General features: G+C 52.8%; 1 protein-coding gene across 4 annotated transcripts in view; it reads right to left on the bottom strand.

Annotated features, from left to right (window-relative positions):
• Positions 1-9031: 9031 nt before the first annotated feature.
• PHF21B (PHD finger protein 21B) overlaps positions 9032-24016 on the bottom strand; it is an 88924-nt gene continuing 73939 nt past the window's right edge. For all 4 annotated transcript variants that reach the window (XM_025881857.2, XM_073882645.1, XM_073882644.1 and 1 more), the window contains 8 exons: positions 18459-18510; positions 17174-17250; positions 16707-16761; positions 15964-15986; positions 13711-13869; positions 12185-12260; positions 11743-11846; positions 9032-10268 (listed from right to left, as the gene is read on the bottom strand). In XM_025881857.2, the coding sequence (XP_025737642.1) occupies positions 10050-10268; positions 11743-11846; positions 12185-12260; positions 13711-13869; positions 15964-15986; positions 16707-16761; positions 17174-17250; positions 18459-18510 (765 nt within the window). In that variant the 3' untranslated portion in view covers positions 9032-10049. The remainder of the gene's footprint in view (positions 10269-11742; positions 11847-12184; positions 12261-13710; positions 13870-15963; positions 15987-16706; positions 16762-17173; positions 17251-18458; positions 18511-24016) is intronic.

The following is a 24016-nucleotide window of genomic DNA, read 5'->3' as shown; positions in this document are numbered from 1 at the left end:
TATGTAGATATAATACAAACCATGGCTGAGTGGGGCTGCATGGGTTCAGGGCTTCTACCTTTCACTGGAAGTAGGACAGAAGTCATCCCAAGTCAACTAAAAAGGTACGGTTGTATCCCTAGAACAGCTACTAAAAAATGATGCAAAAAGATTTAAAAATAGATAAGTTGCAAGTGAATTCCAAAAAATAGTCAAAAATCCAAAATAAGGCAAGAAAGGATAAACTTGAGAACAAAGGGACAAACAGGAAAAAAATAATAAAGTGGTAAACCTAAATCCAGCCCTATCAGTAATTATCTTCTAACGTTAATGTACTAAACTGTACGGTTAAGAGGCAGGGCAGATATTGTCAAAATGGATATGAAAGCAAGACATAACTGTATGCACTTTATTGAGATAGGCTGAAGGCGAACAGAAGCAAAGACATACCATGCACACGGTGATCATCAAAAGTCCAAGGTATCTATATTACTAATATATAAAATAGACTTTACTTTTATTTTTTAAGAAACTTGGGTTGGTTTACTTTTTTTTCATTTTTCCATTAAATTTCTATTTTAATTACAGTATAGTTAACATACAGTGTTATATTAGTTTCAGGTGTACAATACAGTGATTACCCAGTGCCCATCATGATAAGTGTACGCTTTAATCCCCGTCCCCTATTTCACCCACCCCCCCACCCACCTAAAACAGACTTTAAAACAGAGTATTACTAGATCTAGATGGCCTTTTTTATAATGACAAAATGGTCAGTTTATTGAGAAGACATGGCTGTCATAAGTGGGAATGCATCTAATAATAGAACTTTAGATATATGGAGGAAGAAATCCCACAATAGATTTAAGGGATAAACAGGCATTTCCATATTCAGAGCTGGAGATTTTGGCATCCCTGTCTCAGCAGCTGAAAGACCAGCTCAACAAAAAGTGGGTAAAGTGATAGATAACCTGAGCACCACTACCTATCACCTTGACCTACATGATACTTACACAGTTCGGCACCCAACAACAGAATACACATTCCTCTCACGTGCACATGTTATGATCACCAACATAGACCAGACTCTGGGGCACAAAATAAGTTCCAGTAAATTCAAAAGAATTAAAATCATATGAATATGACAATGGAATCAAGGTAGTAATAAAAATCCTAGCTAGGTAAGTATCATATGATCTCACTGATATGAGGAATTTGAGAAACAAGACAGAGGATCACAGGGGAAGGGAGGGAAAAATCAAACAAGACGAAACCGGAGAGGGAGACAAACCAGAAGAGACTCAATCTCAGGAAACAAACTGAGGGTTGCTGGAGGGGAGGGGGGGGGGGGGGGGGGGGGGGGGGGGATGGACACTGGGGAGGGCATGTGCTATGGTGAGCGCTGTGAATTGTGTAAGACTGATGAATCACAGACCTGTACCCCTGAAACATAATACATTATATGTTTATAAAAAAGTTTTCAAAAAAAATCCTGTCTAGGGAAAACCTAGATATAGGAAAAAAATTTTTAAAAGAAAGGGAGCCACACTTCTAAATAGTTCATGTGTCAAAAAAATCATGATGGAAGGGAGAAGATAATTTGAACTGAAGACTAATGCAAAATATCAACATTTGGGAAACAAAATAGTAGTTGGAGGAAAATCTAAATGCTTATATTAAAAATAAAAATAAAAAACAGTCTAAAATCAACTAATGTTCTAACTTAAAATATATATATGTATATACACTGTGTGTATATATTATATGTATTGTGTGTGTGTATATATATATATATATATATATGTGTGTGTGTGTATGTATATTTGACCCCAACCATGGTCACAGTTGATTGTCCAGGGGGTGCTTCTCACCCTAATGAGCCAATCTGATATACATGTATATCAAAGTAACCCATTCAGTAAAAGGAATAAAATAACAGAAATAAAACAGAAAATTTAAAAAGAGAAAAAAGAGAAAATTGAAGCCCCAAAAGTTAACTTTTTTGAAAAGAGAAATTCAAGAACTTTGAAAAGATAAATTCAAGAACCCCTTGCTAGGCACGTTAAAATAAAAAAAACTCCAAATTAAGAATGAAAAGGCAATCATCACTTTGGAGTCTGCAGATAGTAAAATAAATTACAAAAAAATACCTCTCCACAAATAAAACTCCTGGCCCTGATGTCTTAACTGGTGAATTCTAACAAATATAAAGATGTTCTTTCAAAAAATAGAGAATACTTTCCAACTTGTTTAATACCATAATCTGACAAAGACATTGCAAAGAAAAATATCTATAGATCCATATCCCTCATAAACAAATACAAAAATACTTAGCAAATATTAGTGCATCCAGTAAAGCAATATGAAAGGATACTACACAATGACCCAATAGAGTTTAGTTAAGGAATTCAAAGTTGGCTTAACATTTGAAGATTACTCTAACTCACTGTATTTACCGAATGAAGGAGAAAGCTCACGTGATTTTAAAGAAATGTAGTTATAAGCATTTGACAGAATTTAATCTTTCAGGATTTTTAAGAAGATTTATTTATTTTAGTGGGGGTAGGGAGCAGAGGGAGAGAGAAACTGCAGAATCCACACTGAGTGTAGAGCCCTACAAAAGGCTCGATCCTATGACTGAGATCATCTGCCCTGAAACCAAGAGCTGGATGCTTAACTGACGGCACCACCCACACACTCCTATCATTCAGGATTTTTTTTTTATTATATGCAAACTAAGAACTACTTTTATGTACTAAATAATATACTTCATGGTCAAACTATTGACACTTCCTCCTCTCTGAAATCAGAAACACAGGGACTCTTCGTCTCACTGCTTTTGTTCAAATTCTATTGGAGGTCCTGGCTATTGAAATAAGGCAAGAAAAAATAACAGGCACGAAGATTGGAAACCAGAATAAAACCGTCTCTGCAGGGGACATAATTGTTTATGCAGAAAGCCAAATAGAATCTATAAAACAGCTGCTATAACCAATGGATTTAGCAAGGTTTCAGAATCTAAGGCGTATCAGGGTTCGATCAGGGAAACAGAAACCACACAATAATTTGAAAAGTTAGTATAAACATCACTAGGTATAAGAGGGCAGGGCTGCATGAGAGTAGCCAAGGAAGGTACAGCTTGGGAGGACTCCCCCTCCCTGTGGCTGAGATTCGAACTTTGGAGAAAGTGTGGTCATAGCCCTGTGGTTGGTAACGTGTGCTGGCTTGCCTGGACGGAGCCGGCCCACAGTCACTTGGCATGCAGCAAACACCCCTGTGGGTTGCAGGTGAGCCGAGGCTGGTGGAGAATCATACAGACTGAATTGGAGCTTCATTTAAGAGTTTAAAGAAAAAGAAAGACGGCCCCGAGGTATTCCAGGCTCACATGGACTTCGAGAGCCAGATGCTTCTTTCCTGATGTGCCAGTGAGGTTCCTGGGGAGCTCTCTGACTGCACGGTCTGCCTTGTGTGGCCCCTCCTTTCACGAATCCATGGAGCTGGAGTGGGCCCAGCAATCCTGAGTTTCAGCCAGTTCCCCAGGTGATGCCAATGCTCACTCGAGTTGGAGAAATTCTCCTCTAGAATGACCTTAAAGACGTGCCTTCTGTCCAAATTTTGGGTAATTTTTTTGATCCCCCCCCCAAAAGGCTGGTCTAATTGTGGTTTTGTGTTATTTGGCCAGATTCAATTACGTCCATGTAGGAAGAGGTGTTATTATTCTTATGTAAGCCTCCTTGTGAAATCGGTGCAATTTAGAGCCATCCACTTCTGGTCAACTGCTAAATCGACAGTTAGCTTGCGTCTGGAAATTAGGTAAGGAATCTAGTGTTGCATTTGCAAACGTAGCACCTTTGGCCAATCTTGGACACGAGCGTACTTTGGCACCACACTCCCGTTTCTCTGTCATAAGCACCCATGTGCCCACACGCCTTTGCACACAGACACACACGCACACACACAACAGTGTGCTGGTAAGTGCTCTCTAGGAATGTCAGGCCCTGATTTGTAGTGTTTGCCCATTTCCGCAGTGTCGGTACTCCCGCCGTGGACGGTTTCAAGCTACTGACACGAAGTCACCGGACACGGATTTGGAAGGAGATGCATAAACCAGTGGTGGCCCTTCCTGGCCAGGCTTCCCTTCCAGTTCTGGGCAGTGCCCCTGCCAGGGCCCCACCTGGGGAGACGGTGAGGACCACTCCTGCTGACTTAACCCTGGGTGAGGGAGGAAGCTGGGAGTAGAAGCATAGCCACCTGCATCCTCCTGCAGCCCGCCTTTCCTTCCACAGCCCCATTTTCTTACACCGCAGGGAACCACCTGCTGCCACTGGAACAAATTGATCTCTGTCACTTGACCTCAAAATGGGCCTGTTAGGAGCTGCACTGTCCTATAAGTGGGTGGGAGTCCCTCTGTTCTGTCTGGAGACCGGGGATCCTTGGGGGTGGGTGTTGGGGCCTCACCATATGGAAGGTGGCCAGTGCAAGTAGCAGCCACAGCCAGCCCCCTCCGTGGCCTGGTGTGAGATCCTCCCAGGGGTCCTGTAGCAGGGGAGAGACCCCTTTCCACCCAACTGCCTGAGGTTTGGCTCTGCAGGTGGTCTCACACTCTCTGGTCTCAGACTTCTCCCCGGTATGAGCCCCAGCCCCATGCAGAAATGCCGTCACCAGAACCCATCCAGCAACACCACCCAGAAACTGTAGCATTGTTTGGGGAGCCTCGGGGGATTCTGAGAGCTGGGGTTGGGGGCAAAGCTGAGCTTAGTGTAAGAAGCGCCCTTCCCCCACTGGGGGACACACAGGGTGGACAGGGGCTGGGTTCCGTGCTGGCCTGTGTGGTCAGCAGTGCTTAGTTGGCTTTATCTGTCCCCTTGCACCTGTGTGTAGCATCACCTGGGTCGCCATCCGCAGCCCCAGACTGGCAAGGTGGCTGGGTCAGGAGTGTGCGTGCATGCGGCTTGGCAGGGTGGCCTGCAGTGGTCCACCTGTGCCCCGAGAGGTGCCTGGGGTGCAGCGGGCAGAGTAGCAGAGGTGCTGGGAGCGCGGGCACAGGGCCACAGCCCAGGCGGAAGCCGCCTGCTGGCTGCGTGACCTTCTCGAACTGGCAGAGAATTCATTCTGTTGTTTAAACCCCATGGTCTGTGGTGCTTTGTTATGGCAGCTTCTGGAAACAAAATGCTCCCCGGGGGAGCCCTCTGAGAAGTGGTGAATCCTCATCACCATAGCTGATGGCCAGCCCCGGGGAGTCTCCCACCCCTGAGCTTGCTTGGTGGGCACCGCAGAGCTATGGTGGGCCCTGCTCTCCAGGGCCAGGTCAGATGGACCCGGGGAATCAGAAGGTGTGGGGACCCCTGTTGAACACCACGTTTTCCATCACGTGGGCACAGGGCCACCTAGGCGCCAGTGGTGGTGGTGGAGAGACAGGAGGGACTATAGGTGTCCACACACTTTGGGGCCCCCTTTCTTTCTTTCTTTTTTTTTTTTTTTTAAGATTTTATTTATTTATTTTTTTGACAGCGAGAGAGGGAACACAAGCAGGGGGAGTGGGAGAGGGAGAAGCAGGCTTCCCGCAGAGCAGGGAGCCCGATGCAGGGCTCGATCCCAGGACCCTGGGACCACGACCTGAGTCGAAGGCAGATGCTTAACGACTGAGCCACCCAGGCGCCCCAGGGCCCCCTTTCTAATGGCAGAGCTAATCCATGGAGGTGCTTCCCCAGGAGGGAGGGAGTTCTCATCGCGGGGCGGGGCGGGGGGAGGCACATTCAGATTTGCGAGGAACTCCTGCCCTGTGTTGGGGCGCTGGAGCCCCCCAGGCCCCCGTGTCTCTTGATGGGAGCTGGGCAGGCTGTCCTGGAACCCCCTATGGATTAGAGGACAAAGATATGGTAGAGTCTGGGTTCACCCCCTCTGCAGCTGCAGGGTCCCTGGAGATCCCACCCCTCCCCAGCCTCAGCTTCCTCACCCCCCTGCCCCCACCCTCACTGGGCAAGTGGACCTGGCAGCTGCACTGGGAACAAGGAAGCCCTGGGATACGACCCTGAGCCGGGATGGAGGCAGCCCCAAGGCCGGGCAGCTCTGTCTCTCGAAGCCTCCTTCCTGTATTCCATGAGTCTTTACTGAGCACCCACTTCCTGTGTTCCAGGTACTCTTGTAGATGCTGGGGATTGGTGAGTAAAACTGACCAAGTTCCCTGCCTTCATGAAGCAGACAAAACTGAAAAGGTGAGTCACGGAAAGTTGTTATTTCAGTCTGGGGAATCAGGGGCGCCTGGGTGGCTCAGTCGTTAGGCGTCTGCCTTCGGCTCAGGTCGTGATCCCGGGGTCCTGGGATGGAGCCCCACATCGGGCTCCCTGCTCGGTGGGAAGCCTGCTTCTCCCTCTCCCGCTCCCCCTGCTTGTGTTCCCTCTCTCTGCTGTGTCTGTCTGTCTGTCAAATAAAGAAATAAAATCTTTAAAAAAAAAAGTCTGAGGAATCAAACAACAAGGAAGGAGAGGAGATGCTAAATCTTAAGGAGGGTGGCTGGGGACAGCTGCACCTTGAGGGGGCTGTGGTCAAATTCCAAGAGACACCAGGGCACACCTGGTAAGGATATAGCACGTGCAAAGGCCCTGTGGCAGGAGCATGCTGCGTGGGTTCCAGGTAGAGCAGGGAGGCCGTGCGGCTGGAACAGAGTGAGGAAAGTGGAGAGAGGCAGGAAGGGAAGTCAAAGGGCCAGAGAATGCAGTGACCGTGGCCTTGGAGGACTTGCTGCTGGGCAAGATGGGCAGTGACAGCAGGGGTTTAGGAGAGGCATTGTCATGCTGGCGGCTGGGTTGAGAACTGACAGCAGCGGGATGGGGGAGGGGCACGTGTTGAGGCCACGGCTGCAGTCATCCAGGTGAGGTGGCAGGCTGAGACCAAGGTGATGGTGTGGGTGGTGACACATGGCCACCCCCTGCTTATATTCTGAGCGTGCCGCCGATGAGCAGGTGTGGAGGGTGAGTTCGCCGGGCTGCTGGCCCACGTATTAGGAAGATGGAATCTCCCGGAGATGGGACAGGTGCAGGAGGGCTGGCCTGGCGGAGACAGACGCTTCCTGATGCCCAACGGGCAGAGGCCCAGCCCTGGAGAGAACAGCTAGGGAACAGGCAGCATAGAGATAGAGAACCAGGAGGTGGGACAAGGTCAGTCTAGGAATTCAGGAGGAGAGGCGAGGTCAGAGCACAGACCCAGGGAGGAGACAGACTGGAACAACCAGGTGAGTGGGGGTCCTGGGAGTGTCCTTCAGCTGGAGGGCGTGGTCAGCGTGTCCCCCACTGGATCTGGCCACAGGGAGGTCACTACTGACCTTGAATTGGGCAGCTCCAGGGGAATCATGGGAGAGGGGCAGCCCGGTAGGAGAGGGACCCAAAAGGGTGGGAGGAAATTAGAAGACTGAGAACGGTGGGAATCCAACGGGAATCTTGAGACCTCCGGGCCAGGGGTTGGGGGCTCCTCATGGGCCTCCAGGGGCTGAGACTGGGCCGGCTCTCAAGGAGGCAGGGGGGCGCTGGAGGAGAGTCAGCCGGGGGTCAGGCAGAGGCGCCTTGAACTCTAGGCCCCACCCAAGCTCTGTGATTCTGGGCCCACTTGGAAACAGGAGAGGACTGTCAGAGACCCCGCCAGCTGGGCCCCGCAGCCCCGCCCACCCCTCCCCTGTCTCTGGGTGCATCCCTCAGTCCTGGGGCTCCAGTGGGCCATCCCTTCGTATTTGATCCCACCCTTGGCCACATCTGGTGGTCCAGAGGTGGGCTCCCCACCTGACTGGGCCGACTGGAGGCCTCTGAAGTGTCTGGAGCCAGGACGCAGGGGGTCTGGCTCCCCAGTTTGCATGCTCTCTTGAAAGGCCAAGGACGAAGACCCGGGTGGGTAGGTTGCGGGAGCTCATGGGCAACAGAAAAAGTAGGTGCCGTTGATGGGCTGAGAAGCAGGAATGAGTGAGGGAGCAGTGTCCACACCGCACAGCACCTGGCCGGGTGGGTTTCTGTTGCTCCTGACCATCCGCTGGGTCCCAAGAGTTGCACCTGCCACCTCGGGGTGGAGGTGGGGGGATCCGCATGTGGAGGGTGCCCATGAGCTCTCTCCTCCCTCCCTCCCTCCCTCCCAACAGGGGCATGACCCTGATTTTCCACCTCTCCAATTTCCCCCTCCCTGCCCCTCGTGCTCCCAGAGGCCTCTCTGCTGAAGGCAAAGCAAACCACACGGCTTTGAAATCATCAGTTGAGTTTAATACATCGTACAGAAGGAAAACTACATTGGCATATTTAAGACAAACACTTTTTCTCTACCCTCACTATCCACTGGACAGTCCTCCTTGGTCCAAAACACTAAGTCTTCAAGACACGTCGGCAGCTACCCCTCCCGGGTCCAACCTTCCATATCCTCCCATTACATTTTTTTAAAAATTTAATTCAATTCAATCCACCCAAGAAGAAAAACAAACCAACAAAAAGGAACCTGAAGACATTTACATCGCAAGCCACGCGGTAATGCATAATTGGCATCTAGAGTAACCAATATAGAAGACGTGTGTCTCACAGTTCACTTTGTTCATCAATAAAAGAATATAAAAATCTTGTTCAACCCAGTGTTAAGTGTATTAAAATAGATCTGTATCGTACAGCACAGTTTCTCCCGGAGTCGAGAAAATGACAGGAGGGACCATGGCAGTCTGTGGGATCCTGGCCAGCCTCCCTGCTCTGCACCTGTCTGCGTGCGTGTGTGTCTGGGGCCGCGTGTGCACACGCGCACCTGTGTTCAATGCAATTCGGCACCGTGTGATATGCTGGGGTGGGAGCCCGCTGGCTTCCGGATGCTTATCCTGTTGTGCTACGTCCCTCAGGACTGGAGAAGCTGGTGGGTGGACATCCCACCCCGGGGCGCGGGAGCCCTTTTATGACGCGAGCGCGCCCTCAGCTCTCACGAACGCAAGGAGACAGCAAGAAGAGGGACTCTTGCGTCTCCGAAGGCCAAACCCTCCCGAGGCCACTGCCCCCTCTCCCTCCCTCCCCTCGCCCCCCCCCTTCTGAAAGAACCCTCTGGATCTCTCCAGTTTGGCAGTCCCCCAGGAGGGGTTTTCGCATTCGTACTTTGCAGCAGAGACCACTGTAAGCAGGAAAAGAAGTCAGCAAGCATCCCCCCTTCACATTAAATATCTTACAATAAAAACGCCATACAAAAATGTAAAGTTATTTTTTGGCATAAGTGTCTGTACTGGCAAGAAAAGAGGAATGGAATACTTTATCGGCTCTTCGAAAGGAGAAAAGAAAAGGCTTCAGTCATAAGTTGAATGATTCAACCCCGAATAGAAAACCCGCCAAAGGCCTCCCCTGCATGCTTGCAGCTCCATCTTGCCCAAAAACTCCATGAGAAAAATACATCGATGGCAAAATGAGTCCAGAAGGTCGGCAAAGGGCAAGAGGCGTACAGAGTGGGCACTCTGAAGACTCGGGGGCACGCGGAGGCCCTGGCAGGTGGAGACTGCAGAGTCCCTCCCCGGAGGGACCCGCCTCGTAGTTTCTTTCAAGTTCAACAGCTGTGACTCTTAATGCTAATAATACTGACAGACAGGGGCCCGCGTTCTGGAAGGCGCTGGAGCGCCCCGGCCTCAAGCCCCGGGGCCCCTGAGCGGGAAGGGCACGGAGTCCTACCTAGATTCGCTACCCACTGCTCGTCCCAACTACCGCTACTACTCAGCTAGGTCTTCGGGTTCTTGGCTCCCCGTCCCAACCTCTGTCCTTCTCTCTCCTGGGGGGCAGCACGAGGCCGAGGAGACAGCTGTGCCTGGAAGCTGGAGGCCTGGGCAGCCCCCCAACAGCCAGGGGCTGACTGTGCACCCGGCCATCGGGCACCGCCCTGGCTTCCTTGGTGCCCCGTCTAAATGTGGAGGGAAAGGACTTCCACCCAGTTCCTTCTCCCTTCTTTCCTCTGTCTCTCTCGGTCAGGTTTTATTTTCGTCTGAAATTCATAGTGTTTATGAATTAAGGCGGACAGAACCCTCAGGTCTGCTGAGCAGGGTCCCAGGAACCTTCCGTGGGTGTGAAGCGGGTCCCGCAGGGTCAGTTGTGCCCCTGGGGGTGCTGGAGGGCAGAGCGCATGGCTGCCGCTGGGGGCTTGGTCCAGGGCCCGGCCAGCAGCGGGGCGGGGCTGGTGGTCGTCATGGTGACCTGCAGCATCTGCTCGCCCCGTATCAGTCTCAGGAGGGCCCGCAGGCGGTCCAAGGATGACTGGGTGCCCCTCTGCCGGGCCAGTAGGCTCGTCTTAAGCTCTAGGCATTTCTGGCGGAAGGAGAGAGGGGCGAGGTCTCAGAATCCCACCGCGCAGGCATCCTGGGGCTGCCACCCTCTCAGCCCACCCACAGCTCCCCCCCCTCTTTCGGGCAGAGGCCTGAAGGCAACCAGCGCGAGGGCCTTCCAAAAACCGGGCAGCTGCAAAAAATGGAATTACAGCCAGTCACACAGGAGAAGTTTGTTTTAGAGTTCAGGGCTAGAAATGGCATGCCTGGGCGGGAGCGTGGAACATTCCTCCTCCCGGCCGTGACGCTACGTCAACGATCAGGTCATTTCTCCTCCTGCTGAGGAAGCTGGGAGCCAGTTCTGGTTCAACCACTGCAGCTGCAGAAGATCTGCAGATGGCCAGCCAGCTCTCTGCTCTGTCTGCTGCCTGCCGTGCTCTTGTCTTCGGTTGGCTTTGTACGTATCATGGCAGGGCAGGCAGCAGTCGGGACGGGGCCCAAGCTCGAGTGTAAGCTACTTGCTGCTCAGGCAACTAAACACTTATACTCCCTGATGCTGCACCCAAACTCTGAGACAGGAATAATCACAGATCCTCCTCTTGGGTTATTCTGAGGATTGAATGAGATACTATGTTTAAAGAGTTTCACCAGGGCCTGGCATTGCCCTTACCATCACCACCACCACCACTGTCACCACCACCATCATGACCATCACCACCACCACCATTGTCATGACAACCATCATGACCATCACCACCACCACCATTGTCATCACTACCATCATGACCATCATCACCATCATCATCACCATCATCACCACCATCACCACCACCATCGTCACCATCACCATCATCATCATCATCACCATCACCACCACCATCATGACCATCACCACCATCATCATCACCACCACCATCACCACCACCATCGTCACCATCACCACCACCACCACCATCATGACCATCATGACCATCATCATCACCATCATCACCACCATCACCACCACCATCGTCACCATCACCACCACCATCACCACCACCATCATGACCATCACCACCACCACCACTGTCATCACTACCATCATGACCATTACCATCACTGCCATCATCACCATCCGCACCATCACCATCATCTCCATTCTTACCATCACCACCATCACCATCATCACCACCATCACCACCATCACTGCCATCATCACCATCATCACCATTGTCTTGTTTACCACCACACTACAGAAGAGAAATCATTATGTTCACTTTACACAAGAAGAAACTGAGGTTCAGAGACAGGGCTTTGCCAAAGACGGAGAGCTAGGTAGGGGCGGAGCTAGAGGCTCAATTGCTTGGTAACTATTTGTTGAATAGATCACAGAGCTGCATTCTCTACCTCCTGGCTCACTGAGTGATGTTGGTGAGTCTGTCTTCTCCTGGAGCCTCAGTAACAGGACAGTGAAGCTTTGGATTTACATCTTGGGGCTCTAAGGTCCCCCATTCTCCTGCCCCCCACTGCCAGCGCACCTTCACTGCCGAGGCCAGGCGCCGGTCCCTCTCCTCCAGCTGCTGGTGCTCACTCTGTAGCTCGCTGCCTCTCTGTAGCAGCTTCTGCTTCTCTTCTTCCTTGACTAGCAAAGAGAAGGCCAGGTAAGCAAGCAAGCAAGGTGAGCAAAGAGCCTGGTCCGTGCGCAAGCGGGAAAAGCAAAAAGAACCCGAGGTCTACGCCTCTAGGCCATTCTGGCTACATCCTCCTGCAGAAGCCATTGGCCCTGGCCGCATACACAGGGGCTGAAAATGCCATCCCCCCACAGTAACTGCCTTGCACACAGGACCAGTCCCAGGGTCCCTCTTTGCAGAGCTCTGGCTGGGAACAGCTTCAGATGGGCCCAGAGTGAGTCCCGAGGATGGAGGTGGGGATGGAGAGAAGGGAGGAGGTGCCCTTCTTCACTCCCCGAGGCCGCCTTACCCGTCTTGTGGGTGACGTAGGAGTGCACAATGGCCAGCATCCCGGTCCAGGGCACGCCATCGTCTTTCTTTAAGGCCTAGAGAGCAGACGGGTTGATGAGCAAGCGGACAGGCCAGAACCTGCCACGGCCTGGCCGTGCAACCCTGGGCGGGGGGCGGGGCGGACACAGGCTCTCTGAGCAGTAGGTCCCTCAACCGTGATGGGGTGGGGTTGCCCCTGTCTCACGATCTGGCTCACAGAGCTCTTTGAGGGCAGGAACTGTTTCTTGCCAAGGCCCCCCTTGGTGCTGGTGTGGAGGAGGCCCCAGTTCTTGACTGAATGCATCCATGAATGACCACCTGCCTTCTTCCCTTGTCCTGAGGACCCGAGAGCAGCTCCACTGTGCTCTTGTCTTCAGTTGGCCAGGGAGGCCCCACCATCGTGCTGAACTCAGGCAGATAATCCTGTGCCCTCTCTGTCTTCCCTCAGAGAGCTGTGAGCCCCAGGCAGTCATAGCGCAGGGGCTGCTGGCCCCCACAGGAGACCATGACATAGGTCCCCTGTACCCACCCTCTCCCTAGGTCCCCGGGGTGATGCGAACCCCCGAGAATCAGTGTTTTCTGAAATAAAAATGATTCCCCTATGATTTTACAAGTAACACATATGCATTATATAGAAAAACGTCCTTCACAAAAAAGCACTGCTACTTCCCACGTGATTCTAACATTTGGAAGTATGTCCTCCCACGGTTTTTATTCTACCTGCAGCTTTTCTCAGGGGGCTAATGACTAAACCATACAGCCACTATAAAGCCTGGTGTTTTCTTTTTCAAAAACTTAATTCCACATAGAGAACAAGCCCCGAAAGAATCACAAACTCTTTGTAAAGATCATTTTCAATGACCACAAAACATCGCCTTGCGTGCACATGCTGGAATTTATTTCACTGTCTCCTACTGCTGCGAGGCAGCTGTATCTCTTTATAACTATGGGGCGAGGGGCTTCTTCGTGCACAGAACTTTATTGGTATTTGGATTCTTTCTTGAGACTACATTCCCCAAACCTAGATTCTGCATTTAAAAGATATATACATTTTTAAGGCTCTTGATAAAATTCTGCAATGCGGAGTGTCTGCCTCCCCCGCATCATCACCAGAAGGGAGTGTTACTGTTTTTTTGAACCTGCGAGGTTTTCATTTGTGTGGGGGCAAGGAGAAGGAACGTGTTAGCTAGCACTGTCTTTGCGGTTTGCGTTGCTAGTAGTCCTGGTCTCCCCAGGGGGAGTCTGGAGTTCAGAGGGGGAGTCACTGGGTCAGGTAGCTGCACAGGGACACCTCTGCTCAGTCGTCACCAGTGGGTCTCCGTGGGCAGTGTCTGAGATCTCAGGCCACTATGGGGATGCTCCTGGCCTCTAGTGGGCAGAGGCCGGGGGTGCTGCTGAGCCCCTACAGTGCACGGGCCCAGCCCAGCAGATCATCCAGCCTCAGATGCTATGCCGGGGGAGGGTCTTTCGGTGCAGGGAGAGAGTCGGCAGCACAGCCTCCCATACCTTCTGCTGGCACTTGGGGCACCGCCATACGCCCTTGGGCGCCGTCTTGAGGGGCGGGTCCAGGCAGCTGAGGTGGTAGGCCCCTGGGCAGGTGCCGCAAGGCTGCAGGTTGGCCCCTCGCTTGCAGGCAGCACAGTGCTCAGCGTGGGTGATCTCACTCTGGAAGAGAAGGGAGGGTGGGAGGCAGGTCAGCAGGGCTGGGAGGGAGCTGGGGGCCCCCCAGGCAGCTGCCGCCCTGACCTGCTTGCGACCCACTGTTTCTCAGCAGCTCCAAGAGAGAGAGGGACAAGCCTTGGAACCAGGGGACGAGCAGCTGCCTGTCACATGGACTCTAGGGCACCACCTGGGCCACCTTTACTAGGGACACGGCCACCGAGTCAGAGTCAGGCGAGGTGTGGCCCCAGCACCCTGATTCATCCCAGCTGAGACCTGGACACCAGGAGTGGGTGGCGGGGCAGGCGGTCCTGCTGTGGCTCAGGAAACAGTCCCCCTGGGTCCCCAATGTCCCACAGAGCAATATCCTGGGGGGGGGGGCAGGCAAGTGATCACAAAGCCTCCCTCCCGCGCGTTCTTCATGCGCGCATGGCCTTGGGAGGTACGCGGCCACGGTTCTCCCCAGTGCTCTTGACAACACCTCGGTCCAACCTGGCATCTCCCAACATCCCGGGTGGGTTACTGTGTTCTTCCGTTTCCACATCTGTAACGTGGGCTAGTGACACCTGCCCCACAGGATGCTGGGAAGACTCAACAGGACACGGCGCACAAAACACAATCCATGTAGGAGCCTGGTAAGGGGTGACTTCCTCTTTCCCTGCGATAAAGGAACTTCAAATGTCCCTTCCAGAGTCGCCCGCATTTGGTGGTTCAACCTCTGCTTACACAGCTGTGGGGACAGGGAGCTCACTACCTCCCCAGCCAGCCTGCTGCACTGTGGACAGCCCTGACAGAGAGAGGAGCCTTTCATAACCCCACGCCTCCCGTGACCTGCAAAGTCTGAACGGTTTTCCACCACCCACTAGAAAATCTTCTCCACGCACGGGACGTCTGTTCTCTACCCACATGGCAGCAGGGCCTTCTGACTTCACCAGAGGGCTCTCATCTGGAACGGCCCACGCCACGAAGACCCTGGACCCCAGGCCACCCCTGACGGGGGAGGGGGGCAGCAGACAGAGATGAGGCCTCAGAGACTCGCTGTCACTTCTCATTTCAGTGCAGGAGCTCAGGGAAGGCGAGCCATGCGCCCAGGATGGCTCAGTAAGCTGCAGGTGGACGCAGGACCAGCAGCGGGGTCTCCCGCCTCGAAGCCACGGCTCCTCCAGGACTGGGGTCTGCGGAAGCGGAGCTCAGGCTCCAGGCACGTCCTGTGTCCACACTGGTTGGGCACAGGTGTCTGTGGACAAGCCACCAGCACCAGTCTGTGACACTACACCATTCTGGTGGCAAAAAGCCCGGTATCACCAGAGTTTAGACCTGTCACCTGCTGCTGCTTAGTGGCCCAACTGTTACAGGCATGTAGGGGCTACAAATTCTTCTAGAATTAGATCCAAAACTTATTTAAAAAAGGAGGTCACGGGGCGCCTGGGTGGCTCAGTCGGTTGAACAACTGACTTCAGCTCAGGTCACGATCTCAGGGTCCTGGGATAGAGCCCCGCATCGGGCTCCCCGTTCAGTGCTGAGTCTGCTTCTCCCTCTCCCTCTACCACTCCCCCTGCTTGTGCTCTCTCTCTCTCAGATAAGTAAATAAAATCCTAAAAAAAACCATGAGGTCACGACCAGCTTGTGTCCTGGGAAGCAGGGACACACTGCGTGCTCGGGGAATCGGGGTCTCACAAGATCACAGAAAGGGGAGTCCTGAGGGGTGAGACCCTGGGGATTTACTAGGTCTAGACCCTCACGAGGCGGGCAACGGGGCCCTGAGAGAGGCAGCTCCCCCTGGGGTCACACAGCAGGGCCGAGCAGAGCCAGGTAGAGCCTGGCCGGCATCAGCTGCCTCCACCTGGGCCTTCTTGGCTCCCGGGGTCCCTTCGTCCTCAGCCGTGGGTGGAGAGAGCTTGTGTTTGAGCAGCCTGTGGGCTGACCCTGTGGGGACGCCCGACTCTGCCAGGCTGGCTGGACAACGGCCTGGCTGGGGTTGCCAAGCTCTTGGTATCGCGCAAGGAGCCCAAAGGCCCTCCGCTCGCTCGGCTCTCCCCTGCCTGGAGCGCCCACGCCTGCACCCGTCCCGCCCAGGTGTGCCGGCGAGGGGACACCTACCTTCCAGCAGGGGTCCTCATTGGCTGGCACAGGGAGGAAGGGCGGAGAACATGTTAGTGGGAGTTGAGGAACACCAATCAGGACCGGGGGCCACGAGGCCCGGTGGGGCAGGGGTTCCCACCCCGGGGCAGGACGGGAGCATCACGGGCCCGGGACATGGTGTTCTCACCCGGCGCACGGCGGAAGTAAGGGTCTCTGCCCTGGTCGTGGCCAGGACCCACCATGGGATGGGCAGTGGGCTGCCCAGTGGGGGAGAGATCATTTCAGGGACCTCTCAGAGTGACTTATTTTCAACTGCGGTTTTTTGTTTTTTTGTCTGTCCATAACCCACTCTCCTTCCAGTAAGTGATGCCAAACCACACATTTAATGATCACAAAACATGGTTTTCCTTTCAGTTGCTGGCTCAGAGCAGTCCGCGGATGAAACCGTCCAGAGGGAACACACGAGCATTTACCACGTGCCGTCACGTCCAGGCCTCTCTTCGTCGTCCCGGCTCGGAGCCCTGGTTCTGACACCTGTCAGACGGCAGCAGGCTCCGCCGGCCCACCTCCTCCCCAGAGAGGGTATCGGGGCAAAGGAGGCCATGGTGTGGGGGGCCCGGGAGCCGGAGTGCACCGTCCACCAGAAAGCAACTCTGTCCCGCTGCGGCCGGGCCGGGCCAGCCCTACACACGCCAGGAGCAGAGGGCCACCCACGCCGACAGCCTCAGGCCCCGGGGCAGCCACGGCCTGCGGGCACCTACCTCTCGCTGTGAGGAACAGGGGGGTGTTGAGATGGTTGGACGCCAGCCGTTTCCTCTGCAGGGGACCAAAAACAAAACAAAAGCAGCTCACGCGGAGCCCTCCTCGGTGACACTGCCCCTGCCCAGCACGCACCCGGGACAGGCTCCCCACCCAGGGCTCCGGAGGTCGCAACGGGGACGGACCCGCGGGGCAGGGGAGCAGCCTGTGCGTCAGCAAAGGCTCTGCCCCGTGGGAGGCACGGCCTCCACCCCTGAGCGAGCTCAGGAAATCAAGGAGGAAGTGAGGGGTATAAGCAGAGGGCAGGGGCGGCCAATGACATTCTGATCTCCGGCGTCTGTCTCTCAACTGACTCTGAACTCAGGAGGGGAAGGAGGACCCCATTTGTTGTCGTGCCCTGAACGCCAATGCCCAGAGGGGCAGGGGAGGGAGGCAGCCGCAGGGCAGGTGCGCGAGGGCGGGGCCTCACCTCCGTCTCCAGGAGGCCACTGTACGCAGGATTAGCTGTGCTTCTTCTCTTCCGCTCTTGGCGTTTGCTCTGGATTTCTGGAGAGGCACAGACACAGCCGTTACTGGATCCTCCCTGGCCTGGGAACCCCGAACCCTTCCTCCGCAAGCTCCGGGCGTCCCCAACCCCTCCGGCCCTACGGCTTCCGTCTGCCCAGCATCCCCGCCCCAGAGTGGCCCCCCCGAATCGCTCCCTCCGAGGCAGACGGATGGGCTGGCTTCGGGCTGGAGGGTGGCAGGTACCCGCTCTCAGCACGGGGTTCCCCATGTGCCATCATCCACCCCGGGGACGTCTCTCGTGGGATGTCCGTCGGCCAGGCACTGGCCCGGCCCAGCTGCACAGTGAGGCTCAGGGCTCCCGCAGGAACCCGTCCACCTGCCGCTCAGGTAGGCTCTGCCCACCTGAAGCCTCCAACACGAATCCTTCTGCAAGGGCCCCCAGTGTGGTGTGCTTCACGTAGTGACAGTGACCACCCCACACGAATGGTCCCCGCCTTTCCTTCCTTCTGTTTTGCCTGCCAGGTGGAACCTGGGACCTGTTTCTCTGAATACAGCTGTTTTGACATTTTTTCCTAACTTGTCTTTTGGACTCCCAAATTTCCCTTTTAAATCTTTGCAGTATCATTCATGTGTTTCCCGTAAGGCACCCCAGACCCTCTGTGGAAGACAGGGTCCAAATAAATAAATATTTAGGGCATCAGGGGTGGGGAGAGAATTTTTACAAGGAGGGCTATTTATAAAAATCCTAACAGTCATGACGGTATCAGGGAAGCTTTTTCATCCCAGTCCTCATGATAACGCTGCAAAGTTTCAAGGTGCAGTGTTCCTCGTGTTACAGAAGAGGAGACTGAGGTTCAGAGTGGGGGGAGCTTGCCCAAGATCACCCAGCTTGAAGCAGCACGACCGGGACTCGAACACAGACCTTCAGACGTGACCGGGAGGGCCCAAGCCTGGGTGGTTAGCAAGTGGCAGGACTGGGCATTCTGGCTCCAGCATCCACACCCCTGGGCTGCGTGCAACGTGGGAGCAGGGGACCCACACGGTTCCTTTGCCAGAATCAGAAAGTGGGCTCTGTGCACACAGCCATGGAGCCAGGGAGAGCAGGGAGGCTTTCTTGGTCTTTGTGCTGACAACCCTTGGCACTTGGGACAGACCTCCCAGAAGGCGGTTCACTCATGTGTGCTGCCCTCCCACCAGCCAGCACCCCATGGCCACCACCCCAGCCTGCCACCATGCAGGGTCCTTACCTTCCAAGTGTTCCGTTGTGACCAGGCCTAGAGCTACCATGAAGGCGATTTTCTGAGGGAAGGAAACAGAGAAGCGTTAACACAGCCTTCCACGTTTGTTGATTCAATAAACATTGGCTGAGCACCTCCGCGATGGGGCTGGCTTATCAGTTTCGGGTTTCCTTCGTTTTTACCTACTGTCCGTTCTCTGTCCCAGGACCCCATCCAGGATCCCACGCTGCATTAAGTTGCTGTGTCTCCTTAGCTCCTCTGGGCTGTGCCAGATTCTCAGGCTTCCCTTGTTGTTGGTGACCTTGACCATTTATTTGGAGCTTGGGCTGGCCAGGCAGGATGCCCCTCGGTTGGGACTGGTCTGATGGTTTTCTCATGATTAGACTGGGTTATGGGCTTGGGGGCGGGAGACTACAGAGGTGAGGTGCCCTTCCCATATCCGGGGTACATGTTATCAGCGTGACTTATCACTCGGCCGCTGCCCTCGATCACCTGGCTGGGGCGCTGCCGGGCTCAGCCTTCTCCACAGCAAAACCCCTCTCTTTCCGCCGTCCACACTGTCCTAGTTGGGAGGAAGTGGCTGTGCACCACTCACACTTCAGGAGGTGGGAATGATGCTTTTTTTGGCCATTTAAACGAAGAAAACTTGTGTGTAGTAGAAATTACCAGTATTCTCTTTTACATTGTTTGGGTTTTTGAATCTTAGCTATAGACTCAAGTTACAAAGCAAGTTGCTTGTGTTCGATTGTAGTACCTATAATTTCACTCTTTACATTTATTTTATTCTTCTTCTTATTTTTAAGTAGGATCCACGCCCAACGTGGGGCTCAGACTCACGACCCTGAGACCTGGAGTCCCATGCACCACCAACTGAGCCCCTCACTGTTCACATTCAAATTTTGGATCCATTTGGAATTTACCCTGGTGTAGACGGTGTGCAGGATGGATTCCTTTTATTTCGTATGGCTACTACTCGTTTGTTCCAATCCCACCTATTGAAAATTCCATCGTTCCACTTTTCACTGGCTTAAGGAGCCCCTTTAATCATACACTGAATGATCAGGGGTCTCTGTGGTCTCTTCCTGTGCCTCCTGTCCTGTTCCTCCAGCGTTTCCTTGGCTCTTCTTGCTTATGTTTTCACTTGAAACGTAGAAACCGAGAAGGAGACTGAGGTCTATTTCCTGGGATGTAAAGGTTTCCTTTCCAGAACCACGGTGCGCCTCTCTGTTCTTCTGCCTTTAGGGGTTTCAAAATTACCCTCCAGTGGGTATCGACTGTTAGTGCGCTTATCCTAGATTTTTCTTTTTCTTTTAGTTTTTTTAATAGTTTTTTTTTTTTAGGATTTTATTTATTTATTTGACAGAGAGAGACACAGCGAGGGAACACAAGCAGGGCGAGTGGGAGAGGGAGAAGCAGGCTTCCCGCGGAGCAGGGAGCCCGATGGGGGGCTCGATCCCAGGACCCCGGGATCATGACCCGAGCCGAAGGCAGACGCTTAACGACTGAGCCACCCAGGCGCCCCTATCCTAGATTTTTTAAAGATTTTTTATTTATTCATTTGAGAAAGAGTGAGCGGGGGGGAGGGGCAGAGGCAGAGGAAGCAAACCTACTGCCGAGCAGGGAGCCCGACGTGGGGCTCGATCCCAGGATCCTGGGATCATGACCTGAGCTGAAGGCAGATGTGCAACCAGCTGAGCCACCCAGGTGCCCCTAGGTTTTTCTTTTCTTTTTTAAAGAAAGGTAGAGAGAGATACCTCTAGAGAGAGAGGCAGAGGGAGAGAGAATCTCAAGCAGACTCCCTGCTGAGCATGGAGCCGACACAGGGCTCGATCTCTTGACCCCGAGATCATGACCTGATGAAATCATGAGTCTGGACGCTCAACCGACTGAGCCACCCAGTTGCCCCTATTCCTAGATATTTAATCTGTTTGTTGCTACTGTAAGTAGGGGTATCTGTAAGCCTTCTAGCAGGATGCTCTGCGTTTCTGTGACGATTATCAATGGCTTGCATTAATATTAACCCTGCCGTGCCAGATTCTGTCTGCAGTAGTTTTGTTTTTATTTTTTAATTGATTCTCTTGGGTTTTCTACACCATTTCAAATAGTGACTGCCCACTGTTTCTTTGCATTTTTTTTTTTTTTACTCCTACGCTGTTAAAAATAGTTCTCCTCCTCAATCTGTCAGCTTTCTGTGATCTTCATTGAGTCACTGAAAACCTCGGCTACTACAGAGGAGACTGGCCGAGAGCTCACGCTGCCTCCCACCTTCTCAGGCACTCTCCCTGCAGGGTTAGAGGTGAAGCCTTTGGATGTTGTTGGAGAACTTAGTATCTATGTTCTCAGCCGACTCGGCGGCGGGGAGCCAGGCCCATGGAGCCGCATTTCCAGAGTTCTTGGGCAGATTTAAACCCTCCTATGTGCAACCTCTCAGTTTGAAGGCCAGCTGGGCTGGACATAAAATCGTCGGCTCCTCCCTTCTTTCCTCAGGATGGTGTAGATATTGCTCTACTGTATTCTGGACTCGAATCCTGCATGGAAAAGCCAGAAGCCGGCTGTTTTCCCTGCAGAGTGACGTGATCACTTTTGCCTGGATGCCTTCTGGATGCTTCTGTGCTGGGTTATGTGTCAGTATTGACCCTTCTCCTCTGGTGCACACGTTCATTTTCCCTGGTGCCCAGTACTGGGGACACAGTCCATTAACATGCACATAGTCTCCTTTGGTTTCAGTAAACTTTTCTCAAATCATATTCAAAAAATCAGGAAGCACCACCACACCATGAAAAGCGGGGCCCATTAATTCTATCCTGGAAGGTGTGCACTCACACGAATGTAAGACTAACAAAACGGTTAACGTGCCCACAGAGGGGATTCTGGGGTCTGGCAGATTCAGCCCATAGCAGTCCAGGCTGCAGTTTGGGGCCACCTGGCTTTAGTGTTGTTTCTGAGCCCCGGGGCTGACTGCATGGTGGCAGGGATTCTCGGGGACCCCCCCCCCAGTATTGGCACCTGCCTCGCTGACCCCACCTGGAAAGACTGGGCTGAGCAAATACCAGCAACGTGGAGACCAAGCTCCCCCTTCCTGCCACCCCTTCTTCCACAGGAGATAACCTGAGCCCACATTCACTTGAAGACAAGAAATGGGAGCCAACTGCCTATACGGCAGAGCCAAACCCACATCACTGCAGGTGATGCAAAATGTCACTTCCTCTACTTGGCTCCGTAATTCTGGGATCCGGCCCAGAAGTCTCCGCTTACACATCAGCTGTGTCCTCTTTGCTTGTCTTTGTCAGGGTCACTCTTGACTACTTAAAAACTCATTCTTACTTTTTTATTGTGTGCACTTTGCTTGCTCACTCCCGCCTCCCCTGTGCCTCACTGTGTCCTCTGTCCTCGGCTGTGTCTAGGGCCCCCTGAGCTCATCCACTTACAGATTTATTTCCGGGAATAATTCCAGCTCATGCTTCGTTCTCTCTGGTATGGTGGCCACTCAGCCATCTCCTCCCCTAAGCCTTGTAACTTCTTCCTTGGTGGTGACTATTTTACTGTTCTCTCTCTTTGAATTCATAGTAAGGTGTTGATTTTTTTTTTTTAATCTAATGATTATTATTTTATGGTAAAAAAAATGCTTCTCTTTTCCTTATTTTTCCTTAGGATGGCTTTGCAATGATGTTATGCCCCATGCCTCCTTTTATCAAAGGTCACTGAAGGAGCTGAATGTCCCTGGACCAGCTCTGTGCAGAGGATGGTGGGAAGCAGTTCAAAAGCATCTGCCCAGTGAACTGACTTCATTCCATATATATTATAAATCATTGCTTCTTTGTATCTCTGTGCTACATCCGGGGCGGTGTATTCTTTTTTTTTTTTCTTTTTGGTGGGATGGGTAGAACAGAGGAAGAGGGAAAGAGAAACTCTTAAGCAGGCTCCATGCCCAGCGCACAGCCTGATGTGGGACTCGATCTCATGACCCTGAGATCATGACCTGAGCTGAAATCAAGAGCTGGATGCTTAACCAACTGACCCACCCAGGCGCCCCTGTGGTGGTGTATTCTAAAGCGTTAATTATGCCTGTTCATTCTGTCCAGTACCTTTTTAAATTCCAACCAATTACCATGTTTTTCATTCCCAGATTTTTAAACAATTTTTGCGTTCACCTGATCTTACTTTATTTTTCATGATATTTTTTGCTTCCTTATTCTTACTGAATTCAAGTGGATGTTATTCCTTTCTGAAAGATACTTGCCTGAGTATCCTAAACGTACTTATGTGTCATTCGTTGCTAGAGTACGCCACAAAGTTAACTTCCTCTTGAATAAACTCAAGTTCCAGATGCTGACTCTGACCGCCATCCTTCGCAGGGGCTGCTGCATGGATTCCAGAATTCTGTCCACAGGGTCATTTTGGATACTACTCCTTTTTCTCTTTATTCTGCATTTTTATTCTCTCTGCCTCCTGCTCACCCCTCCCTTTGGGCAGGACTGCCATCACCCTGGCCTTGCCACCCTCCCCGGGGGCAGCTGTGGCCTCAAGCTCAGGTTGGAGCCTTTCTTTCTTGGAGAACTTCTGGGACCTCTGGCCACGTGTGAGCCGTGCCCTTCCTGGTCACCCTCACTCGACTCTGTCTCTGGAGTCCGGTGGCCTGGGCATCGGTCCTGCTCACTGCCTGTGTTTCTGGGACACGGCAATGCATAGCTACATCTCTGTGGTCTCTTCCTGTAGCCAGCTAGAGCCCAACACCTGACCTTGACTCCGCCTCCATCTTACATTCTTCCTGAAGTTCTTCTTTCAGGCTTACCTCTTAACTCAGGCAAATGAAACCCAAAACCACCCCTCAGGGGATGGCCCCTGCCCAGACCACCACGACCGTCTGAACTAAACTTGGCTCGTGCTTGCACAGATGGGCCATGGAGCAACAGGACTCCATTACGGAACTAAAATCATTGCAGTGCTAACATCTCTGCTCACGGAGGAACCTCAGCTGCGTTTACATAACGTACAATGTACGTACAGGTGTGTTTCCCTAACATGCATGTGCGACCTTATGCCCACCTCTACGAAGGATGACAAGGCTTCCCCATCTAAATATTCATCCTAACCCTAAACAAAAGGTACCCATTCACCCCGTCTTGGGGAGTCACTGCATTGGAAGCGATTCCCTGTGATTTCATTTGCTGCAAATAACGTTTACGTTGTGCGATCACTCCACCTGGCATATCTGACTCGCCAGGAAGTGAACTCACGTTCGTTCGGTTACGTTCCTACATTTTATCTGCTGTTCTTGTGTGTTTGCAGCAGAGCGCTACATCAGAAGCCTGCCCGAGCCGCTCTTGATGGGTTTCAAGAAGGGGGGTGACTCGGTTATTTCTGAATTTTAGAAAGATCCTTCCAGCTGCCGGGAGAATACGCAGGGGGGAACCCATCCAGGGGCAGGAAGGGATGGGGCAGGAATGGGGGCCATGGTAACAGGGGTGGCATGGAGGGAAGGAGCATCTGTGTGCACAAGTCTTGCCCAGGGAGGTGGCTGGGCCTGGGGTTGCAGTCAGAGCTCATACCGGGCTGGGACCCTTGCT

This window comes from Callorhinus ursinus, unplaced genomic scaffold (genome assembly GCF_003265705.2).
Source record: "Callorhinus ursinus isolate GAN/ISIS: 27379988/994484 unplaced genomic scaffold, GSC_fseal_2.0 scaffold48, whole genome shotgun sequence".
In the NCBI taxonomy this organism is placed as follows: Eukaryota; Metazoa; Chordata; class Mammalia; order Carnivora; family Otariidae; genus Callorhinus; species Callorhinus ursinus.
This window is presented reverse-complemented; position numbering and strand designations above follow the sequence as displayed.